Raw genomic sequence first — 25,891 nt, 5'->3', positions numbered from 1 at the left:
GACAAATTGCTTTAATTAGGTCTTTCCAAAGCTTTCAATTTAGGTTTTTTTTAAACTCAATTTGTTTTAATGCTTATATTTAATTGGTTTTTATAGTATTTATAATTAAGTACAATAACATGTATAAATGGCATATATAGCTTTGGGAACAAAACCAATTTTGACTCTTTGGCAGTGGTTCTCAAATTTTAACATGCATCGGAAGCATCTGGAGGGCTTGTTAAAACACACATTCTTGGGCCCTACACCCAGCTTCTGATTCACTAAGTCTATAGTGGGGCCCGAGAATTTGCATGACCAACACGTTCTCAAGGGATGATTGTTGCAGCTGGTTCCCCACCACGTTTTGAGAACCAGTGCTTTATAAGCATGCAGTCAGGCAATAGGGAAAGTACACAGGTGTTCTGGAGCACAGGTGTTCCTCCACAGCTGCTTTATAAGCATGCAACCCAGCCACAGCTGTTCAGAAGAACAAGTGTTCCAACAGCCTGGAGCATTTAGTATACTCTGGGCATCAGTTCTCATATTTTCAGAGGGAATGAAAAGCATTGACTGATCAGGCATCGGTTAAGTGGAGGTCAGTTAAAAGAGCTTCCTCTGTACAACTCTATTAACTGCCTGAGCCAACACTGGATGTTCTAGAGCATTCTGGAAAAATGCAAGTTTGGAGTATAGGGCTTAGATTTTAGGCCTAAGCAAAACTTCCAACCAGTCCGCACTCTAATAAGGGGCCAACATACTCAGGTGTCTCTCTGAGGGACAGAGCTGGCTGGGCTCAGAAATTACACTCCATGGTGTGTAAGAGGAAGTTTCAAGAGAGAGGGAGAATCTGAGTTTCTGACTTCAGGTATAGATAGTGGCCCACTCAGCATTGTGATATTGTCAAGAACGTGGAAGTCAGAGGAGCAGCTCTTCTCTTTGGTGGGGACACTAAAAAGTAGGTGGCCTGAGGTAGGAGAGGCTGGCTGATGGCAGGTACCCCTATCAGTGGTTGGGAGATTTTGAAGATGGCAGATGAGGCCCAACATGGGGAGGTCAGAGGTGGGAGGTGCCTACTGCTAACACGGGTCGGTGTGGGCCGCAGCATGGCCCACTCCTGTGACTGGGACCCATGCCGGGGCTTGGTCTCAGGGTCCTCGTTTCTGCGAGTATTTACTCGATGTTACAATGGTTCTTGAACGATGAGACCTTAACTTTTATTTATTTATTTTTTTTATTTTTTATTTTTTATTTATTTGACAGAGAGAGACAGCGAGAGCAGGAACATAAGCAGGGGGAGTGGGAGAGGGAGAAGCAGGCTTCCCGCGGAGCAGGGAGCCCGATGTGGGACTCGATCCCAGGAACCTGGGATCATGACCTGAGCCGAAGGCAGACGCTTAACGACTGAGCCACCCAGGCGCCCGAGACCTTAACTTTTAGAAGAATTTGGTGCTAGAGCACTATTTATGGTATGACTCAACTCTAGCAACTGGCTTAGGTCCCATGACATGAAGATCCTGCAACTATGTGAATGTCCTGTTCCCACAATGATTTGTGTATTTAACCCTCAAATATTAGGTGCTATTAGAACTCTTTAGGGAGGCAAAGTCACAAAAATGATCCTTAGAAACCTAATGAAGCCCAGGGGCGCCTGGGTGGCTCAGTCGTTAGGCGTCTGCCTTCGGCTCAGGTCATGATCCCAGGGTCCCGGGATCGAGCCCCGCATCGGGCTCCCTGCTCGGCGGGAAGCCTGCTTCTCCCTCTCCCACTCCCCCTGCTTGTGTTCCTTCTCTTGCTGGGTCTCTCTCTGTCAAATAAATAAATAAAATCTTAAAAAAAAAAAAAGAAAATGAAGCTTGGAAGCAAAAGAATAAGCACAACACAGCTTTTAAAACTTGGTAGCTTTTTCCTTTGCATCTTTTGATCACTATGTTAAGTATGTCATTATCTTCCCAGTGCATGGTGTTGGTTTTCAAATCACACATGTGTATTAATTGTGGATCCCATTTCCTTTTTATTATTTCCAAGTTTTTGATATTGGAGTATCCTAAAATGTTATAGAGGAAAATGGTTTTTTAAAATTAATTAATTTATTTGGGAAAGAGGGGAGGAGGGGCAGAGGGAGAGAAAAAGAGAAACTTAAGCAGACTCTTCACTGAGTGGCTAGACGTGGGGCTCGATCTCATGACCCTGAGAACACAACCTGAGCCAAAACCAAGAATCAGACGCTTACCCGACTGAGCCACCCAGGCCCCAAGGGAAATGTTTTTAAAAGGAAAAACAAATCATCCATAATTCTCCACCTTAACACTGCAAGAATTTTCATTTCTAGTTTCCAGGCTTTAGGCATTCCTAGGAGCTCTATTTTACCTGGGTGTAATCCCTGTAAATATTCAGTTTTGAGATCTACTTTTTCCACCAAATTTTATCTGTCTTCCTATTTACAATTACATGAGGATGAGAATGTTGATAACTGTCACACACCCCAAGTAGAACTCCCGATCTTCTCCCACAAACTCACTGTGCCTCCCCCATCAGATGACAGCAACTCCATCCTCACGCCAGGTCCCCCAAGTCAGCCTTCCTCCCTCTCTTTTTCTCCTGCCCACCTCTGTTCCGGCAGGACCCCCATGGTCCCCACCTCAACTGATACCTGGTGCATTAGCTTCCTAGGGCCGCCATCACAAAAGACCATAAACTCGGTGACTTAACAGAAAGGTATTGCCTCCTAGTTCTGGGGCTAGAAGCCTGAAGCTGAGGTGCTGGCGGGGCCATGCTCCCGCTGGAACTTGTAGGGGAGAAGCCTTCCTTGGTTCTGGCAGTGACCGTCGACCCTTGGTTTCCTCAGCCTGCAGCCACATCACTCCAACCACCAAACCCACATGGCGTTCTCCCTGTGTGTCCGCGTCTTCACGGGGCATTCTCCTCTCCCTATAAGGACACCAGCTGTATTGGATTAGGGTCCACCCGTAGGACCTCATTGCTGCTCCACTGTATCAGCAAAGACCCTGTTTCCAAATAAGATCACATTCACAAGTACCGGGGAGAGGACTTCAACATAATCTTTTTAGGCAACACCTTTAGCCCAGAACACCCAGAACACTGCTCCCCTGTCTCTCCCACCCACCCCTGTGCCATGCCGTCCTGCTTTCACCCTCCACTGTTCCTCACTGGGATGATTGTAGCCTTCTAACTGGTTTACTACTGTCATACTTGCTCTCTGTGGTCTGTTCTCCATTCCCGTGTTCAGAACCTTCCAGTGACTCCATGCTCACTCAGAGTAAAAACCAAAGTCATTGCCGTGGCCTCAGTGCCTCCTGATGCACACTCCATCCTCACCTCCCACCCGGCTCTGCTCCAGTCCTGCTGGCTTCCCTGCGGGTCCTTCAGCACACCAGGCAGATGCCCACCTCACGGCCGTTGTGCTTGCTCTTCCTTTTGCCCCAATGCTTGCTCCCTCCCACTTATCCGCTTGGCTAGTCCCTCATTCAAGACTCTGCCCAAATGCCACCTTCTCCTGAGGGCTCTCCTGGCCACTTCTATTACCTTCCACCGTCCTTCCTGCCTCCCCACAGGATCTATTCCTTTTCCCCAGAATACTCTCCATTTTCTACGAGATGATCCAGTTTACTTATTTTATTTTTTGACCACCCCCACCATCATCCACATGTAAGCTCCTTGAGGACTGGCATCTGTGTCTGTTTTGTTTTTTGCTCTATCCTTAGTCCCTAAAACAGGGCCAGGCCCAGGGTAGGTGTTCAGTAAATATTCATAGAATTAATGAGAAATAGGACAAGACATCTTCTCATAATTCACTAAAGCATTTACCATTATTTATTGTTCATCTTATTTTCCAGATTTTTTTTATCACCGTAAATAATGCTGCTATAAATAGCTTATTTCATATAGTTAATCTCCCCCTTTTCTCAATGATTTCTCTGGGTCACGTTTCCACGGTGAACATTGTCAAATGTCCTTCCAAAAGAATTTTTGTCAATTTATGATTCCAGCTCCATGAAAAGCTCTGATTCCCTTTCCAGGCCACCTTGCCACTATTGGGTTTTGTCCTGTTTTTATTTGTGCAGTTTAATACTTATAAGTGTCGTAAGCCTTGTGATGGTTTTGATTTGGATTTCTTTTTTTTTAATATTTTATTTATTTATTAGAGAGAGAGAGAGAGAGAGCATGAGAAGGGGGGAGGGTCAGAGGCAGAAGCAGACTCCCTGAGGAGCAGGGAGCCTGATGCGGGGCTCCATCCCAGGACCCTGAGATCATGACCTGAGCTGAAGGCAGATGCTTAACCAACTGAGCCACCCAGGAGCCCCTGATTTGTATTTCTTTAACGTTTAAATACAATTGGTCGTGTGTTCTTTAGTCTATCTTCTGCTATAAACTACCTGATCTAGACCCCTGATTATTTTTTGGGTGGGGAGGGGAGAAGCCTTGGATCCATGTTTATTTATTCATAGTATTTGGGGGGCAATGATGTTAATCTTCATTTATATTTGTTATAAGTATGCCATTATTTCCGGTCCATCTTGTTATCTCCTTTCCTGTTTGTGTTTCTACTTCAACTCTGTGTTTGAATATTTACAGCTGTGGACTACTGTGCGTCAGAGAACCACGGATGCGAACATGAGTGTGTGAATGCGGACGGCTCCTACTTTTGCCGGTGCCCTAAAGGATTTGCTCTTAACCCAGATAAAAAAACATGCACAAGTAAGTTACATTAAAAAAATGTGTGTGTGTGTGTGTGTGTGTGTGTGTGTGTGTGTGTGTGTGTGTGTGTGTTTGGACATTTTTTGGACCTAACATTTTATTTATTTACTTACTTTTATTGTAATTCCTGTGTAGTTAGCATACAGTGTCGTATTAGTTTCAGATATACAATACGGTGATTTAACAACAATAACAGCATTTTTTTTTTTTTTTTTGATGCTCTTGCTATGGGCACCGTGGCCATGGGACCTCTCCCAAGCATATATTGTAGCACAGGATTATGTGCTGGGGAATCTGATACCTTCTGCCCCTATTCCTCCTTTGTCAGGCCTTTCTTCACTCGTCGCACGACTGTAGCCTACCCTGTCTCGACCTCACTCTTTAAGGCCTTCGACAGAGGTTGTCTTTTATTGGAGACCACATGTGGGAGCGTTCTTCTAGCATCTGCTGAGTGTGCTGACAGTCGGACCATCTAACTTCATGCTGGCTCAGCCGGGCTATGCCCATCAGTATTAACAGAGCTTAAGAAATACTTTCACTGAAGCCTTGTGGCTTGTGGGCTTCAGCTCTGACTCCATAGAAATACAGGAAAATCGCTGAGCCTAGAGGAGTTGAATGTGGTTGCTTTGGGGTGGGGGAGGGGTGGGCAGAGGGCGGTTTGCAGAGAATTGCTCATTTTTTTTGACATATTTAGTTCTATTTGATTTTAACTATACACACACAAATCAAAATTAATTTGAGCTCCCAAAATCTGACCATAAAAAATTTATAAAGATGTTTTGCAAAAGGATTGCAAAAGTGTTCTTTTACATGTAAAGGTATGTCAGAGCACTTAAGAGATTGTGTATGGACTATCATCCTGTAGAGGGGTTCACTTGAGAGAAGCTTGGTTTTAAGGTGTTAGGGCTCAGCATTTTTAAAAAGTGGTTTGTTTTTTTTTTAAGATTTTATTTATTTATTTGAGAGAGAGTGCACACACGGGAGAGAACACAAGAGGGAGAAGTAGAAACAGGCTCCCGACTGAGCAGGGGGGCTGGATCCCAGGATCCCGGGATCATGACCTGAGCCAAAGGCAAATGCTTAACGGACTGAGCCACCCAGGTGCCCCTAAAAAGTGAAGTTTAACAGCAGGTTAGCATATGTCATCTCTAAAACATACATCAGTGAGAAAATAGGATTTCAATTCATAAAAAGTTCATGCACCCACAACCTTTCTAAAATAAATTGATTATGTAAGGCAGGATATACTTGCACAGTGTTTTAAAAAGCGTCCCCCACGCAATGCCTGGAATATAAACTTGCCCTTCAAAACCTAATCATCAGCAGCTTACAAACTACTGGAGCTGGAGGTAGGGGTGGAGCGTGCAACTGCAAGGGAGACATTCAGTCAAAACTTACATTTCTGGAGCCCTAAAAATGTGCCAATAGCAATGAACAAGGCAAGGTCCTTCCTGGAGGACAAGATATCTGGGCTGAGTCTTGAAGGCAGAGCCCGTCATTTATTTTCCGGACAAAGAAGGCTGAGACACGGGTGGCCAGGAGGAGGAAGATGCGAGCCAGACAGGCTCAGACGCATGCCTGGCACAGGACCTACATGCAGTTTATTGAAAGAAGAAGTGAATGAATGAGTGGACCCCTCTGTGCCTCGTCTCCCTTCCCCTCTGAATTTTCAGAACCATAGGCCAGTAGCCTGGGCTCTGGTCCTGGCTGGGAATGTGGTTGCTGGGCTGATAGGTCAGTTCTCTTCATCAGAGAGGAGGCCATGTGATGCCAAGGGGCTGTCTTCAGCCTCAGATCAAATTCTGCTCTGTCACTGCGTGATCTTGGGCAAGATATTTGCGCCTCGGTTTCTTCAACTAATAGGGGATAATAATGCTGCCTGCTTCATAGTGTTGTCTTGAAAACTAAATGAAATCATCCATATAAACCATTAGGCAAAATTGTCTGGTGCTGAGCAAGTTCTTTTAAGGGATGATACTGCCTTCAAAGACTTTAAATTGGTATTTATTGAGCATATACCACACGCCTGAGCTAAGTTTAATAGTGTATGGCCCCAGGCTTCCGCTGGGATGAGACTTGGAGGAAAACACACATCCTATCCAGTCTCCCTCCTGCCTCTGCAGAACTCCATCCCTGCCTGGAGTCCCTGTCCCCAGTTCCCAGTGCCTCATGATCACCCCCACCCTGTGGCTCAGCATGTCTCCTATCCCAGAAGCTCTTGGGATGTGGAGGATTACAAGCCCCAGGATGGTGCGGGCAAGGGGACCCTGGCAGTGGGCACTGAAGCGCAGAGGCCTGGGAGGAGAGGTCTTTCTGGGAGGCAGGGGCTGGACTGGTCCAGCTGGGAGGCCTCACCAATTAGGCACGGAGCCCAGCATTCCAGCTGCCTCTGGGCCCTGGTAGAGTCAAGACCCAGAAGTGGGCAGAGAAGAGTGCTGGGCACTTATAGGGGTCTGGGCAGGCAGCATCGGGGAGATGTGTCCCCTAGAAAAAGGACCCCTTTCCTCCCATGCTTGGGAGCAGGGTGAGGGCCAGACCTGGGGAGGTTACTGGCGAGAGGAACGGGACCCCCGGCTTACTTGGAAAGCTGCGAGAGTGGGAAATAAAGCAAAACCCAGCAGTAAGAACTGAGAGCCTTGGGAGCACCCCACATCTGTGAGGGACCAGAACGAGAACTGTAGAATAGGGGCCAGTTAAAAAGACAGAAACAGGATGGAGGCGGAAACTCAGAATCCAGGCAGCCATCCCATTAGTAATTAATGAGACATCGTGTCAGCTTCCAGCCAACTCCGCCTGGGTGCTCCCGTGATGTTGAGAGAGCTTTTAAAAAATTTTTCCACTTCTCATAAACTTGCAGAAAATGAAATGAAACAAAAGATACGCAGTCCCTTAAATGTTGTCTCTCTTTTTAACCAAGAGTATATTTGAGGGCTTCATCCAATTGGTAAGTATATAATTATTGAAAAGGAGACTGTCAATGTGATCTACCAAAGCATGATTAATTCATGATTAAGCCAAAATGTACATAATAGAGCTTTATGTTCCTGAACAAATAATATAATTTAAAATATGTAAGTACTCAGGGCTCCTGGGTGGCTCAGTTGGTTAAGCAACTGCCTTTGGTTCGGGTCATGATCCCGGGGTCCTGGGATCGAGCTCCACATAGGGCTCCCTGCTCAGTGGGGAGCCTGCTTCTCCCTCTCTCTCTGTCTCCCCTGCTTGTGCTCTCTCTCTCTCTCTGTGTGTGTGTGTCAAATAAATAAATAAAATCTTTTTAAAGAATAAATAAATAATAAATAAATAAAATAAAATATGTAAGTACTCAAAAAAGCACCACTTTTTATATCAATTCTTTGTATCTTTATATCAATCCTGAAGCAACCCATCCAAACCTATCTGAATATTTTGTAGAGGGGAGAAGAGTAGAAATATGCAGGTACCATTAATTTGCAAAATATTGGTAAGACTTTTTTTCATTACAGTCAAATATATGTAATAAATTTACCACTGTAGCCATTTTAAAGGGTACAGTTCGGTGGTGTTAAGAACATTAACGTTGTTGTGCAACCATCTCCACCATCCAGCTCCCGAACTTTTCATCTCCTCAAACTGAAACTCATCCTTATTAAGTAACTCCCCATTCCCTTCCCAGCCCCCAGCCCCTGGCAACCATCCTTCTACTTTTGTCTCTATGAATTCGACTATTCTAGGTCCCTCGTGTAAGTGGAATCATACAACATTTGTCCTTTTGTGACTGGCTTCTTTCACTTAGCATAATGTCTCCAAGATTCACCTATTCATGTTGTGGCCTGTGTTGGAATGTCCTTCTTTTTTAAGGCTGGGTAATATTCCATCGGTAATATTCCATTGTATGTAGACATCACATTTAGTTTATCTGTTCCTCTGTCACGAGACACCTGGCTTGCTTCTACCTTTGGGCTACAGTGAACAATGCTGCTATGAACGTGAAAGTGCCAGTATCTGTTCAAGCCCCTGCTTTCAAATTGCTAGATCCTATTGTGGCAAGACTTTTTGAGGTCTACTTTGAAACCATTACTACTGAGCCAGACATGAGAACATTCTCAGATGTTAAGGGTCTTTTCATGGGAAAGTTAGAGGACTTCCATCCACCAGACAGGAATTCATGTCTTGGTATCAAGGAGACTGTGGGTTTCATGTTTCATGCGATAATGAGTTAAGGCAATTATAGACATTTGTAATTTATATAATAGCATATTGTTATTTATTATTTACTGACTTTGAGATCATTATACTCATTATTTTTTAGACTCCATTGATAACTTGGTTGACATTTCCATCCTTTTTTCAAGTAGGAATGCTTTGTACAGAGTAAAGTACTACATGAATATTTATACTTTCATTAAAAGTGAAACACAGAAAAAGGGAATAATTTTATACTGAATCAGCGGCATAAAATATAAAATGTGTAAAATGTATCAGTCTTTGGGTTTCCTGGCCAGCTCATGGTTAAGCTGCTGTAATATGCCACTTTTGTGAGAACAGTGTGCATGAATCAAAGACTCTCAGTTAGAGGCGGCCTTAAAGTTCAACCTATTTCTAGCCCAACCACCCATCCTACAATATTCCCACCATGCCATCGTCCAGCCTGCACTTGAATACTCCTACTGAGAGGACACTCACTACACCCCATGCAGTGCGTTCCACTTTGTGCAGCTCTGACTCTTAGAAAGTGATTCCTTAAACTGAGCTGATAACTACTTCCTTGCACTTTGAAACCAACAGAACAAATTAAGCTTCTTGTATTTTCTTGGTCTCTGAGACTGAGTCATATCAGAATAACTTTGTTTCATTTAGTAGACTAGCCAGGCATGGAAAATGTGGTAAGAACTATCTATACTTTCATAGACATTCATCCAGTTTGTGGATGAAAGCCCTGTACCCCATAGACCAGTTGGAGAAATGTGTGCTGGATGAAAGAATAATTGGTCAGGTCTGTAACTGGCTGAATGTCTGTACCCAGAAGATGTTAATTGCTGAGCTGCTATCCTCATAGAGGGAGGTATTTTAAGCACCCTGGCAAAAAGAAGCCTGAAGAAGTATGTGAGATCTGTCTTATATCCTTAGTGACCCCTTGTTGGTTCTTAGTGGTCAGTGTTTACACATCTAAATCCTCCAAAACACTCCATTAAGAGTAATACCGATTCCCATTTATTCATTCAACGACTATTTGTTGAGCACCTACAATGTGCCAGATACTATTAGAGACACTGAGCATGCAGTGGTAAGTAAAACAGACTAAAACACTTCTGTCCTTATGGACAGTATCTTACATTCTATTGGAGCAGAGTAAGATGAGAATACAGGGCTCACAGGAAAGTGGCATTTGATCAAAGACTTGAAAGAGGTGAGGAAAGGAGGAGATGTTTAAAGCAGGGGAAATGGCACCAGTGCAAAGGCCCTGAGGCAGGCACTGTGAGGTTTGGCAATTTGAGGGACAGCAAGGAAGTCCATGTGACTAGAAGACAATGAGACATAGTAATGTAGTGTTGTGGTCCATGGAGCATAGAGCCTGTCCTCTCCATAGTCATATGTTTGAATCCCCAAATTCCAGTGATACCTGTGAGTTCATAGTCACTCCCCTATTCTAAAAACCTAAATTGGCTTTGCTTGTTGCCTGTATTTTGTGTTTTGGATATAGACATCAGAAGCTATACATATTGTGCCCAGCAATTTTCCCTGATTATTTTCTTCGCCGTTACTGGGCACTTCCCACACTGTTCTTTTTTTCTATTTTTTTTAATGCTATTTTCCATGGCAACTAATTCACAATTATGAACAGGTATACTTATTTTTAATACCCTTTTTGATTACAAAAGTAATGTAGAAAACTGGATCATATAGAAATGAAATTGTATAAAATGAAATGATCTATACTCTCATCACCCAGAGATAACCATAATTAATACTGATTTGCTCTTTCTCTTCTGCCTTTTTTATGTGCATGAATATATTTTTATAGAGTTGAGATCATATGGTATAACATTAAATCATGAGTATTTTCAAATGTCATTTAAATTTTATTAAAAACATTAAAAAATTTTAATGTCTGCATGATAATTTATCATATGTATGTATCACAAATTGCTCAACATTTTTTTACGCTGCTCAAATTGTATTGTGGCAAATATCCTCATATATAAGTCTTTGCATTTCTGACCAGGAGTAAAACACAAAAGAAAATTTATTGAATCAAAGGCTGTTAACAATTTTAAGGTTTTTGATGTATATTGCAAAATTATTTTCCAAAAAGTTTGTAACAATTTATACTCTACTGTGTTTTGAGGAGGTGATTAAAAATTTTTTTGCTAACTTACTAGGAAAAAATATTTTCTCATTGCTTTATTATCATGTGTAATTACTTTTCTTCACAAAATTGTATAGTAATATATAGAGATAATTGACAAATATATATTTTTTGGAGTTGTTATTTGATTAATGAATAGTCTGTTCAAATTAAAATTAACTCAAGAAGAAATAGATCATGTGAATAAAGCCTCTATCTATAAAAATAAATTGAACTTGTACTTATAAACCATCCCACAAAGAAAACACTAGGACCAGTTGACTTAACTCGTGAATTCTACCAAACATTTGAGTAAGAACTAATACTAATTTACACAAATTCTTCAAGAAAATCAAAGAAGAAGGAACATTTTTCAACTTATTCCATGAAGCCAGCATTATCCCTATACAAAACCCAGAAAAATATATTACAAGAAGAGAAAAATACATTATAAGAAAAGAAAACTACACACAAATATCCCTCATAAAATACATGTAAAAGTTCTTTAAATATTTTTAGCAATCAAATGCCACAATATATAAAAAAGATAGTGCATCTCAACCAGTGAGATTTATCCCAGGAATTCAAGATTCGTTTAACATTCAATACTTGATCAGTGTAACTCACAATATTAACATATGAAAAAGCAAAAACCATATAGCCCAACTCAATAGATACAGAAAGAGCATTGCACAAGACCTGACATCCAATTATGATTTTTAAAAGAAAAAAACTGGGGCACCTGGGTGGCTCAGTCGGTTAAGCGTCTGCCTTCGGCTCAGGTCATGATCCCGGGGTCCTGGGATCGAGCCCTGCATCAGACTCCCTGCTCCATGGGAAGCCTGCTTCTCCGTCTCCCACTCCCCCTGCCTGTGTTCCCTCTCTGGCTGTGTCTCTCTCTGTCAAATAAATAAATAAAATCTTTTAAAAATAGAGAAAGAAAGAAAAGAAAAAAACCTCTGCAAACCAGGAATGTTGAGAACTGCCTCCATCTGATAAAATGCATCAGTGGAGAAAGCATCAGGTAACGTCATACTTGATGAAACACTGAATGCTTTCCTTATAGGATTGGAAACAAAACAGGATACCCATTTCACCACCTCCTTTTAGCATTGTACTATAGGTTCTGGCCATTGTAATAAGGAAGAAAAAAAGAAATGAAATCTGGATTGGAAAAGAAGAATTAAAGCATCTTTATTAACAGACATGATCATCTGTGTAGAAAATGCAGCGGAGTCTACAAAAAAGCTACTAAAACTTTTAAGTGAGTTTAGTAAGGTTGCAGGATACAAGGTCTATATTGCAAAAAACAACTATTTTTTTTAATGGAAAATCAAGATTAAAAAATACCATTTATCATAACATCAAAAATATGTAGTTACCTATGGGTAAATTTGACAAAAAATGTGAAAGACCTATACACTGAAAGCTATAAAATATCGCTAAGGGAAATTAAAGAAGACTTAATAAAATATATCATGTTCATGGATCCGAAGACTTAATATTTAACTGTCCTTTCCAAAGTATTCTGTACATCAAAGCAATATTTATCATGATCCTAGCATGCTTTTTTGTAGAAACTGACAAGCTGATTCTAAAATATATGTGAAAATGCAAAGGATTAAAACAGTCAAATGAATTTTGAAAACAATGCACAAAATTGGAGAACTTAAACTACCTGATTTTTTAATACTAATTATAAAGCAACAGTTATCAAGACAGTGTGGTATTGGTGTAAAGATGGACATATAGGTCAATGGGACAGCATAGAGTCCAGAAATAGCCCTACACATATATGGTGAAATGATTTTCAATAAAGATGCCAAGGCATTTCATGGGGAAAAGGATAATGTCTTCCACAAAGGGAACAATTGGATTGCAAAAAAAAAAGCAACTTCACGTTCAGCTTATACCATAACAAAATTTAACTTGAAATGAATTTTAAACTTAAATATAAGAACAAAAGTATAAAAATTCTAGAAGGAAACATAGAAGATCTCAGTGATCCCGAGTTTGGCAAAGGTAGGACACAAAAAGCAGAAACTATGAAAATTAAAATGAACAACTTGAACTTCATCAAAATTTAAGCTCTTGTTCTTCAAAAGATACCATTGTTAAAATGAAAAGGCAAGCCATAGACTGAAAAAGAAATACTTGCAAAAATTATATCCAAAAAAAAGATTTATATTTAGAATATATAAAAAAACTCTTGAAGCTTAATAATGAGACAAACAACCCAATAAAAATGGACAAGGGCGCCTGGGTGGCTCAGTTGGTTAAGCGACTGCCTTCGGCTCAGGTCATGATCCTGAGTCCCAGGATCGAGTCCCGCATCGGGCTCCCTGCTCAGCAGGGGGTCTGCTTCTCCCTCTGACCCTCCTTCCTCTCATGCTCTCTCTCTCTCTCAATAAATAAATAAAAATCTTTAAAAAAATGGACAAAAGATTTGAAGAGATACTTCACTAAAGAGGTTATAGGGATGGCAAATAAGCATATGAAAATATATTCAACAGTGTTAGTAATTACAGGAATGCAAAATAAAAGCACAATGAGATGATTACTACACCCTAAAAGAATGGCTAAAATGGCCAAGTGTTGGTGAAGATGTGGAGCAATCGGAACTCTCATAAACTGGTGTTGAGAATGTTTAAGAAATTAAGCATATGTCAATGGTATGACCCAACCATTCTACTCCTAGATGTTGACTCAAGAAAAATAAAAGCGTATGTCTACATAAAGACCTATACATGAATGTTCTTGGCTACTTTATTTGTGATAGCCCAAAACTAGAAACAACTCAAATCCCAACACCAGGTAAATGGATAAATAAATTGTGGTATATCCATGTAATGAAATACTATAAAAAGGAACAAGCTATTGATAATACACATGAACATGGATGAATCTCAAAATAATTATGATGAGTGAAAGAATCCAGACCCGGGGTGCCTGGGTAGCTCAGTTGGTTAAGTGTCTGCCTTTGGCTCGGGTCATGATCTCAGGGTCCTGGGATTGAGCCCCGCGTCAGGCTCCCTGCTCCGCGGGAGTCTGCTTCCCCCTCTCCCTTTCCCTCTGCCCCTTCCCCCTGCTCATGCTCTGTCTCTGCCTCTCTCTTTCTCTCAAATAAATAAATAAAATCTTTAAGAAAGAGAGAAAGAAAGAGAAAGAAAGAAAGAAAAGAACCCAGATCCAAAAGAATACATTCTATATGACTCCATTTTAATAAAATTATAGAAAACAGAAACTGAAATTTTTGAAAGACTGATGATTATATGGGGCCAGAGGATTTGGAGAAGAATGAATTAGAAAGAGACACAAGAAAACTTTTGAGAGGAATGGCATAAGTTCATTATCTCGATTGGGGTGATGGTTTCCATGGAAGCATATGTATGTGAAAATTCATCAAGTTGTTCATCTTAAATAGGTGCTTTTTGTCCGTTGTACCTCAATAAAACTCAAAACAAGTAGGGGAAACTGTATTACTCAAAAATGTGAATGTCATAACACCCAAAGAGGCTGTAGAAATATTCTAGACTATCAATGTTCTACTGAATAGAACATTCTGTGATGATGCCAATGTTCTGTATCTGCACCATACAGTATGGCAGTCAGAAGCTACTATGGCTATTGAATACTTGAGATGTGGCTGGTGCGACTGAGGAACTAGATTTTTAATTTAATTTTTATTTTTTTAAAGATTTTATTTATTTATTTGAGAGAGAGAATGAGAGAGAGAGCATGAGAGGGGGTTGGGTCAGAGGGAGAAGCAGACTCCCTGCTGAGCAGGAAGCCTGATGCAGGACTCGATCCCGGGACTCCAGGATCATGACCTGAGCCGAAGGCAGTCACTTAACCAACTGAGCCACCCAGGTGCCCTTAATTTAATTTTTAAAAACGATTTATGTATTTATTTATTTGAGAGAGAGCGCGCATGCTTGTGGGGAGGGGAGGAGCAGAGGGGGAGGGAGAGGGACAAGCAGACAGAGCCTGAAAAGGGGCTCGAGCTCATGATCCCGAAATCATGAGTCAGATGCTCAACTGAGCCACCCAGGCACCCCTAATTTAATTTTATTTTAGCCCATTTTGATTTAAATGGTTACATTCGACACATGGTTCTAGATTAAAGGAAGCTAAGCATAAATGAAAACTAAATATAATCTCTGACCTTATACTGGATTCTATACTGGAGGAGTAAAAACACTAAAGAACATTATTAGATCAACTGATAAGACTAGAATATGGATGGTAGATTAAAGTATTATATCAATGTAAATTTATAAATTTTACAACTATACTGTGGTTATCTAAGAGAATATCCCTCCTCTTAGGAAGCTCACACTGTATTTGGAAAAAGGACCATGATGTATGTAACTTACCTCAAATAGTTTAGAACGATGAACAAATGATAAAGCAAATGGGGTAAAATGTTAACAATAGGTGAATCTGGTAGAGAGTACACAGGTGTTTCTTGTACATTTATGTTGGCAACTTTTTGTAAATTTGAAATTGTTTCCAAATAAAAAGCTTTACAAAATACCTTATATGTGATGATATTTTTTTTAAAAACTTCCCAGTCTTTTTGAGTGCCTGGCTGGCTTAGTCGGTGGAGCACGTGACTCTTGATCTCAGGGTCATGAGTTTGAGCCCCACACTGGGTGTAGAGATGACTTAAAAATAAAATCTTAAAAAAAAATAAAGAATTCCAGTCTTTTAAGGATACATTATGAAATATCTGTGGACAAAATGATATAGCATCTGGGGTTTGTTTCAAAGTAACATGGAATCCTAACATGAGAGGAACGTAGATTGATTCTCTTGAAGCCAAATGATATGTATACGAGTTTATTATACTCTTCTGTCCATTTTTGTGTACATTTAACATTTCCATGACTTTAAATTGGGAAGAATTGGCATTTACTTAATGTTTTTCCTTTTAAGGAGATTGCATGCCTTTCTCTTACTCATTTTGTTTCCTATGGTACGGGCTGGGAAAGCTCATTTATACCAAATTCTTTATTATGAAAATGATATCCGTAGGTCACATGTTCCTTAATACAATAAAAATCTTCATCATAATAAAAATATTTATGACCCCATCAGTGGTCAACTATTTCAAGCAATTTTAAGCAGTGTTTTCAATTCCCATGATAGCAAAACCTTTGATCAAACCCTTCCATAGAAACCACTTCCATATCTAAAAATGCTTATATAAGTAAAATGCCATTATAAAAAATTCCATGTAACCTTTTTTTTCCCTTGATATTTTGGTTTGAATTAATGTGTACCTAGAGATCACATTCTCTGACTGTGAAGCCTTGAGAAAATCCTAGTGAAGATGAGTCCAGTGGAGAAATGAGAACAGTCTTTTGCACTCAGGATATCTATGCCGTTCACGCCTTCTTTTTCCCAGGATCTGGCTTCATGTTTTATTGTTTGGCTCAGTGTGTGAGGGATTTAAGTAGTTTGGGGTTAGACTTTGGGAAGATTTCATTGTTTTAACTGCATAAATTCCATAAAGCATTGAACTAAGCTCTCTCTTCCCAGCCTGTGATACAACGAACAAATGCTCCATCATACTTTTTTATTTAGGGGCTCTTACATGAACCAGGACAAGGAAAGCATCTTCACAAATTCATTTGCTGCATAAACATTTTGTAATGTCAAGGAAGTTCTCACTGGGGGGCCATATCTCTAAACGTGGAAATAGCTTCACTGAGAGATCCCTTCATAGTGGGAGTGTTTGAGGTTATAGGAATCTATCTGTTTAGGGAAAATGAAGACTGAAAATCCCTTGGTTTTCCGGTTAGATTTATTGTTTTGTTCATCATTATTATGATTTTTCTTTCTCTCCAGAGATAGACTTCTGTGCCTCGTCTCATCATGGCTGCCAGCACGAGTGTGTTAACATAGGTGACTCCTACTCCTGCCGCTGCCTAAAAGGTTTCACCCTGAATCCAGATAAGAAGACCTGCAGAAGTAAGTCACCTGTGTGTAGGAGAAGGGCTTGTTCCCATAAATGCCCTGCTAAATTTCCTTCTCCTTGCAAATCTGAAGCCAGTATACTTGTACTCAGCATTTGTGTTTACTAACACTCTTCTGCCCTTGATTTTACCTTTTGTCACTCCTGATTCTGTGATGGGGATGATTTTTAGAGACTGAATAGACTGGGTCTGGCCACGGGATTCATTGAGTAGAGTCAAAGCTCCAACCTATGGGAAATGAGGGCACACCGCCCCCCTCCTCATTAGCCCCACAACATGTATTTGGGACTTTGAGAAAGAACAGTCTGGGCTCAGAGACAGGAGGTAAAAGGAGTTAGTTTCTTCCAGTTATACCAGATGAGATACCTGATGGCTGCTAAGCAGGGGAAATTGCTGCTCTATCCTCTTTGACACGAAGAAAGAAAAAAACTCTGACTTTAGGGCATCCCCGCAGCATTCAAGAGGTACATGGTGTCAACAGGATGAAATGAATAATGTGCTGAGTGACTCAAATACCTATCAGCACATCAAGGGTGATCTAGAGCACGGACCCCAAATGGGATCTCTTTAAACCAGACTGTCCCTGAGAAACCACTAGAATGGAAGGTCCACAAGGACAGAGAGTCTTCTCTCTCTCTCTCACTCTTGAATCCTCAACACCCCAAGGGCTTAGCACATGGAGGTGTAACACAAGACTTGCTGAGTGAATGACTGAAGGAATGAGTAAATGGATCTCTCTGAGATTTATCATCCTGGAGAAATTGCAACTATTGTTTGAATTACTTGATCTCCTTAGAAAGATGGCCCTTTTAAAGCATGCAGATTGTGAACTTTTTTAAAAAAGTATTTCTGTAGTCAGGCGACACACATACTGACTTGTTTGTGTTCTCCTGGCAGTCTTGTTTATAGAACTTTCTGGAACCCCCTCTTAGGGATGTATGTTCTCATGCACTTCACCTGCCTCTTTCTGGCGATAGGTACAGCAGGGCTCTGCATCACAGGCAGGACTGAATTTTCAAACGCTCAACCATGTATTTCTTTTGAAAAAGCACTGTGGGCTATAGAACTGAATCCAGACAAACCACATTCTGCTCCCAGCACATATGGACTTAGCCCCTCACTCTAATAAGCATTAGACCTTGTACCGTGGTAGATGGTTGCAGAGGCCATGTTTTGAAACTGCGCCTTTCTTATAAAAGATAATTCCTACAGCCTTGCCTAGATGCAAACCCTGCAAACATTCGAGCATTAAATAGGAATTTTCACTGAGAGCATTCAGAATGTGAAAACAATTAGGTGGAATATTTTCCATTAGACCACACACGCATTCACTAGGGTAAAGGGCCAACTTTTCTGGCCTGGCCACTCCTCTCTGCTATTTACACCTTTTTCTAGGGATAAGTGTGTTAGTGGCTGACTATACCCAGGGAAAATCAGTCACAGGTGGACTCATTTGTAGACCAAAAGCTCTTATGCAGGGGATAATTAGATCTGGTTCAACTCAGGCACACATTGTGGTTGCAAGCTTCATGTGTATTACTAATGGAGGGAAAAGGGAACTAGTTAGGCATACGGCCATCAGTGAAGGGGAATTTGCTTGAAGCTCTTCATCTCTTTATTTATTTATTTGCGAGAGACAGAACAAGTGGGAGGGGAAGAGAGAGAGAATCTCAAGCATCTCTGTGCTGAGCATGGAACCCGATGTGAGGCTCACAACCCTGAGATCATGACCTGAGCCGAAACCAAGAGTCAGCCACTTAGCTGACCACACCACGCAGGCACCCCCGAAGCTCTTCATCTCCTACCAATCGTCTAGGATTCCTTCAACCTCTGCCACTCCCCCACATCCTGCCTGGAGAGGGACTTGGAGTAAGAGAAGGGTCCAAGGCAGTGGACGCATGCATTGTTATCAGGGGAGGAAGGAGGTCAAAAACAGAAGGGCGAGTGGAAAGGAGGTGACCATTGGGAGTAGTTTGACCACCACAAATGAGCCCATACATGGGCTTGTTTGTAGGCTGTGGCCCAGTCCAGAGTCCCTAATGCTCATCCATATATGTTTAGCAATTATAGCTCCATTTCCTCTTTAGCCAGGTGTCCTACTTTTTCATCCCAAGAAAAATGGAATTTGTTTCTAAAACTCCATGTCCTCACCAGCCCTTCTCTCAACCTCCTGCCTCATTGTTACATTTTCCATTGTCTGTGCAGACCCAGCCCTGGGCTCCTGAGGTCAGCCTGTTAGAGCCACCCCTGACTTAATGTTTGCACTCTGTCCATTATGGCAGACAGCTGTGAATGGAAGTGAGCGCTCCCTGTCTCTCTGGAGCATTATGTGGAAGAGGGAAACAAGAAATTAGATTTAAATCTGGAGTTTGTTATTAAGAGTTTGAAGGTCTCGAGAGCATTACAGACCTCAAGCTCAGGGTACAGCCATTTACATTTAATAGATGGTGGATGGAGGTGGGCAATTTTCAAATCTAATAAGAAATCTATTTTTCAAAGGAATTTGATGTCATCCAATTAAGGTGGAAAACAAAGTTCAAGGCAGAATTCTATTAAAGAAAAGTCTCTTGGCCGGGATTTCTTCTTCCTCCTCATCTGGGCACAATTTCTTTTTCTGGAAAGTACTGTCATCATTTTAAAGCATAAATTATTAAGGCGGTGGTGCAAAGCACAGAAACTGGGACTGGCCTGGCTGTTGAGGTGGGGCCTGAGGGCGGAATCCTATGTGGGTGTGACCCGTGTGCTGGGCTCCAGGATTGCTCATGCTGGCCCCGTGGCTGATGCTCCCCGTCGCCGGAGACATCATACTTGAAGAGCTGGGATGGCATACAAGGTTGGACTGAGCTGGGAGATGCGAGGGCTGGTCTTAGCAGTGTCACTCATACTGGCCCTATGACCTTCAACAGGCTTACTCTCCTTCTCTGGACCTGGATTTGCTAAACCAAAGGAACATGACATCCTGCTTTAACATTTAGTAGCCTGTCCAATTTCTCTGAAATGTGCTATCTGTGCCACTCCATGGGCATTATGATTCACTGTCTGGGGTCACTGCTCTTTCATGTTTTTATGTCGTACCTTCTCAGGGAAATCTCCACCTTTCTTGTGAGTTGGCACTTCTAAGTTCTGTTTAAAATTTATTGTCTGACTGTCCCTCCAGCTGACCTCATGTGGGGCTCACTGGACCCTCTGGGCTTCACCAGGTAAAGCTACCCACAAGCCTGGCCCATGTGTGGCACTTACAGTTAGCAAGGAGACTGAAACACATATGGGGCACATGGTAGGTACTCAATAAATACTGATGAAGTAATACACATGTGAAGAAATGTAACTCAAGCATGTAAAGAAGGCCAAGATCTACAGTTAAACCTTTGCGATCAGGAACCATTTGGAGAAGAGTCCGTGTTTGCCAGATAGCTGAGTGATCACATCTTTAAGAATCAAAATGATTTTCAGTTTAATTATTTCATATGTAAATCTTTCTTAAAGATAATGCTGGGAGGGCACCTGGGTGGCTCAGTCAGTTGAGTGTCTGACTCTTGATTTCGGCTCAGGTCACGATCTCAGGGTCATGATCTCATGGCTCAGCCGGGAGTGGGCTTGACATTCTCTCCCTCTCCCTCGGCCCCTCCCCTCTGCTTGTGCAGCAGGGTATGCTCTCTCTCTCTGTCTCTCTCTCTGTCTCTCTCTCCCAAATAAGTAAATCCTTAAAAAGAGAGAGAGAGAGAGAGATTGCTGGCTTTTAAAAAAATTGTGGTGGGGCGCCTGGGTGGCTCAGTTGTTAAGCGTCTGCCTTTGGCTCAGGTCATGATCCCAGGGTACCTGCTCTGAGGGAAGCCTGCTTCCCCCTCTCCCACTCCCCCTGCTGTGTTCCCTCTCTCGCTGTCTCTCTCTCTCTGTCAATTAAATAAAAATCTTAAAAAAAAATCGTGGTAAAATACACCTAACATAAAAATGACCGTTCTAACCATTTTTAAGTGTATACTTCAGTGGCATTAAGAACATTCACATTATTGTGCAACCATCATCACCCTTAAACTCCAGAACTTTGTCATCTCCCCAGACTATACCCATTAAACAATGACTCCCCATTCCCATCTCCGCCTCCCAGCTCCTGGCAACCACCATTTGATTTTCCGTGTCTCTGAGTTTGCCTGTTCAAGTTACCTCATATAAGTGGAATCATATAATATTTGTCCTTTTGTGTCTGACTTATTTCACTTCACATGATGCCTTCAGGCATCATCCATGATGTAGCATATGTCAGAATTTCCTTCCTTTTTAAGGCTGATTTCAAGTCCCTGCTTTTGATTCTTTTGGGTAAATATGCAGAAGTGGAATTGCTGGATCCTATGGTAATTCTCCATTTAATTTTTTGAGGGAACTCCATACCGTTTCCCATAGTGGCTGAATGCTGGCTTTTTAAAGCAGCATTTACTGAAAACCATTTCACCTTTCTCTGGGCCTGTGAGGAAGCGATTCCCACAGACCCTCCGCTATGTGGCCCCAGACTGTAGGGCCTTTTGTACTCTATCTCTTTGCTTGTTTTTCTTTTGTCTGTCTGTATGTGGCCAGTGTTTTATTGACAGGCCCCTTTTTCTTCATTGAAGCTCCTTGCTTGTTTCCCAGCATTCAGTTCTGTTCCTCACAGGTAAGGTTGTTGATGAGTTCCAGGCTGATGAACTGAAACCGCACGCAGCTAACAATACCCTGCCTCCCCTCACACAGAAGGGATGAGTTACAGAGAAGGCCAAGGGGTCAGTGACACTTGTGGTGGCGTCTCTCCTCTTTGGCCATTCCCTGCGTGTGGTGAGAGTGCTCTCTGCATGCTCAGTGTGCAGCCAGTTCTCCTCAAACTCTGTCCCCAGTCACTTGGGAGGGTGCATCATAGCCCCTCGAAAGGATGGTTGCCAGGCTGGCTTAGATCAGCCATGATTCATGCCTTGGGGGTCAGGGTTCTAGTCCCGAGAAGACGGGGTAATGGCTGTTGGCATGGTAACCAGCAGTGTCTGCCCACATCTGCAGGAGAAAGAACAATGCAGTTAAACAGATCCAGCTCAGCCACTAAGGGGACAGTTCCTCCAACACCAGTCTCATGAAGACCCTCCACGAGGTCATTTGATTTCCTTTCCCAGTTCTCCATCTCCCTTATAACCTGTTCTTCATGGGGTCTTGTGACTTTAACATTTTCTACCAGGAAATGAAATGCTAATTGGCTCCCGGTAAAGATGCTGCTCCCACCTGCTGGCAGAAACCCAGCCTGGAGAGGGGCAAATGTCTACATAGGACACAACTGCCACAACCCCCTGCCACAAAGCATCAGATGTATCTTCTCCACTTTCTTGATATGGAGGCTGCCATGATCTCATGGAGAGCGAGCTTAAGCATTTGGGTTTTTTTTTTTTTTTTTAAAGATTTTATTTATTTATTTGAGAGACAGAGAACATGAGAGGGAAGAGGGTCAGAGAGAGAAGCAGACTCCCTGCTGAGCAGGGAGCCCGACGTGGGCCTCGATCCCAGGACTCCAGGATCATGACCTGAGCTGAAGGCAGTTGCTTAACCAACTGAGCCACCCAGGCACCCGAGCTTAAGCATTTGGACCGTTCTTAATGTAACTGCCAGGTCCTGCCTCCCCTAGCTAGCTGGATATTTTTGCACAATCAACTTTTGTTGGGTCTGCCTTGTGCTATCCGATGTCATTGTCAGATAACACTGCAGACAGTGGTTCCCTACGTGCTCTGAGCCCTAGTGATCAGGTTAACTGGGGAAGAAAAGCCTAACTGGATTTTCCGGGTGTTTCCATCTTTCTTGAGGAGGGACGGGCTGGGAATTGTCTTCAACCCACTTCACCAGCTTTTGGCCATCAAAAGGGGAAAAGACCCAAGCTGAAAAAATCCAGACTTCTGATCCTAGGTTCTCCTTCAAACCGGCTCCCAGAAAGCAGGAGCCGTCTTCTCTGTCCTATAGAGCACCTTCTTTACTGAGTATTTGCCATGAGGGGCTGACCTCACAGCCCTGGGAGAAGCCCAGAGTCTGCAGGAGGGTCTGCCCTTTCTCCCCTCAGGGATCAACTACTGTGCGCTGAACAAACCGGGCTGTGAGCACGAATGCATCAACACGGAGGAAGGTTACTACTGTCGCTGTCGCCGGGGCTACACCCTGGACCCCAATGGCAAGACTTGCAGCCGTGAGTGTGCCGGGGCAGGGGGGTTCGGATGGGAGGGCGCAGTTCACACATAGGCCCTGGGGCTCGCTTCTGAAGCTGCTGGGTCTCCTGAAAGCCTGATGGTCCAAGATGAGGAGGAAGAAGAAATCCCGGCCAAGAGGCTTTCTCTTCCTTGCCTCAGTTTATCACCCATAAAATGGGACTATTCATGCTACCCACCTCACAGATTGGGTTGTGAGGATTAAAAAAAAACAATACATATAAAGCTCTTAAAAACATGCTGCTAAATGTCCACAATAGCCAAACTATTGGGAAGAGCCCAGATGTCCATCAACAGATGAATGGATAAGGAAGAAGTGGTGTGTGTGTATATATATATATATATATATATATATATATATATATATATATGGTGAAATACTACTCAGCCATCAAGAAAAGGACATCTTGCCATTTGCAACAACGTGGATGGAACTAGAGGGTTTTATGCTAAGCCCAATAAGTCAATCAGAGAAAGACAGTTATCATATGATCTCACTCATATGTGGAGTTTAAGCAAGAAAACAGAAGCTCATAGGGGAAGAGAGGGAAAAATAAAACAAGATGAAATCAGAGAGGGAGACAAACCATAAGAGACTCTTAATCATAGGAAACAAAGTGAGGGTTGCTGGAGGGGAGGTGGGCAGGGGGATGGCGTAACTGGGTGATGGACATTAAGGAGGGCACGTGATGTAATGAGCCCTGGGCATCATAGAAGACTGATGAGTCACTGACCTCTACCTCTGAAACCAATAATATACTATATGTTAATTAATGGAATTTAAATTAAAAAAAGAATAGTGCCACTAAGTATTAATAAGCACTCAATAAATATTAGCTAATATTATTCTTCACTGTTGGAGAGCACTGATTAAGTCAGACCTACCAGAATCTAAAATCCAAGCACGATCACCTAGTAGACATGTGGTCCCAGGCCAAGTATTTAACTTTGCCAAGCCTTGATTTTCCCTTTTGTTTAGAAAAGTGGCAATAAGGGCAGTATTGGTGTGCTCGAGTTTTTAAGGGGAATAAGCAGGACCATTTCAGTCTCTTAGCCTGGGCCTGGCACAAGGAAAACACAATGAAAGATAATAATTCATGATGACCACGGAGCCTGGGAGAGTGACCAGTGTGGCTGCAGGCTGGGACAAGAAGCCAAAAGGGACAGACCTCTGAAAGTATGTGGGCTACCACAGAGCTGGTCTGAGGGCGGAGCTGGGAAATATGCGACTTTTTGTGAAGCCTTTCTTAATTTTCTTGTGTAAGAGGCCCAACAAATCTCCATTTGGTGATGTAAATGCATGGAAACTTGCAGGCTTTGCCAGCTGGACGGTTCCATCATGTTTTATGAGGCACGGTCTCCACTGGCCCAGGCCAGCAGGGGTGGGGGGGGCACATGAGCACTGTGGTGGATGCCTGTGACCCTGCTCTGCTGGGAGAGGGGCTCCATGGCATGGCCAGCACAGAAGGGGCCCTTTGTGCGGCTTTCCACTCGGCAGGCCCCGCATCTGCTCCAGCTTTGGGGACAGAGATAGATTGTGAATGAGAACAGTGCAGCTGTTGAGCATTTGGACCACAAACTGCCAGAAGGGGAAGTTTCACAGATGAAGCATTAGGTACAGAGCAATCCTCAGGAAAACTTGTGCCCCTTCAGTCTGTAGAGGGAACAAAGTACCTCCAGTAAGCTTTCTAAGGACTGATCTCGGAGGTCAAAGAACTTTTGAACCAGAAAGTTAGTGCTGCTGTACACTTGCTTCTGGAAGTCTCTGAGTCCTGATGAGATGCTGGTGGGGAGCAGGAGATGTCCTGGTAAAGATGGATCTGGGTACATTCTGCCTTCTTCCAGGAGTGTGGGGTCTGCCAGCTGACAGCCCTGGCAAGTGTCCCAGGACAGGCTGGGCATGACCTGGCTGAGCCCACCTGGAGCTCCAGGGGCCCCCGCCTGTTCTTCCCTCCCAGCGTGGCTTGGAGGAGGCTTGAAGGGCTCAGAGTGGGGCCAGAAGAGAGTGGGCCATACTGTCTCTCTGGGATCAAATGAGAAAGACCACTTAGCTTCAAGAAAGTATAAACCAAGCCATTTCTTCCTAGGAGTTCCCAAAGAAGGCCATGGTATCCTGGTTCCCTCAAGTACTCAGGGAGCCCCCGGCCCTAATAACAGCAAGCCCTTATGAGGTGCACACTCTGTGAGGCTGTGGTGAGCCCTTTCCAGGCACTCACTCACTTTATCCTCACGGTAGCCTTAGGAAGCATCTACCTCGTGTCTGAGTAGCCGTATCATCTACAGTCATATCTATTCAAGGGACCCTGTGGCAGAAAAGGAGTAAGTAACTTTCCTGGTGTTCCATGACTGGCTCGTGGTGGAACCAAGGTGTGAATCTGGGCTTCTGGCTCCTGAGATCCTGCAAGAGTCCGCAGTAGGTGCCTCCAACAGTGGAATGTTCCCGAAGGCACCAGCCCCAGGCCCTTCTGAGGAGTCAGAGGCCTGCTTGATGGCCCGGCACAAGGCCTTCAATGTGTCTCCAGTCCCTGGGTGTGCGTTTTCTCCATCAGGGAAATCTGGGAGGCCGCCTGCAGGGCCGTCTGTGGGCTCTGCTCACCACAGCTACATGTTCACTGTCCTTCGGTGCTCGTTGCCCATGGGGGCCAGCTATGCAGTGCTTGGGTGCCAGGATCGGCCACACATGC

At 42.9% G+C, this 25,891-nt stretch overlaps 1 protein-coding gene across 5 annotated transcripts in view; it reads left to right on the top strand.

Annotated features, from left to right (window-relative positions):
- MATN2 (matrilin 2) overlaps positions 1 to 25,891 on the top strand; it is a 119,998-nt gene that overhangs the window by 65,302 nt on the left and 28,805 nt on the right. For 4 of the 5 annotated variants that reach the window (XM_028111229.2, XM_028111222.2, XM_088022782.1 and 1 more), the window contains exons 5-7: positions 4,576 to 4,698; positions 16,877 to 16,999; positions 23,066 to 23,188. In XM_028111229.2, coding sequence (XP_027967030.1) covers positions 4,576 to 4,698; positions 16,877 to 16,999; positions 23,066 to 23,188 — 369 coding nt within the window. The remainder of the gene's footprint in view (positions 1 to 4,575; positions 4,699 to 16,876; positions 17,000 to 23,065; positions 23,189 to 25,891) is intronic. The other variant, XM_028111238.2, reaches the window with a different exon arrangement.

The sequence above is a fragment of the Eumetopias jubatus genome, unplaced genomic scaffold (assembly GCF_037043125.1).
Source record: "Eumetopias jubatus isolate StellerSeaLion01/CBP00866 unplaced genomic scaffold, mEumJub1_p1.0 scaffold_4, whole genome shotgun sequence".
Classification (NCBI taxonomy): Eukaryota; Metazoa; Chordata; class Mammalia; order Carnivora; family Otariidae; genus Eumetopias; species Eumetopias jubatus.
Note: the sequence above shows the minus strand (reverse complement) of the source record. Positions and strands in the feature narration are given on the sequence as shown.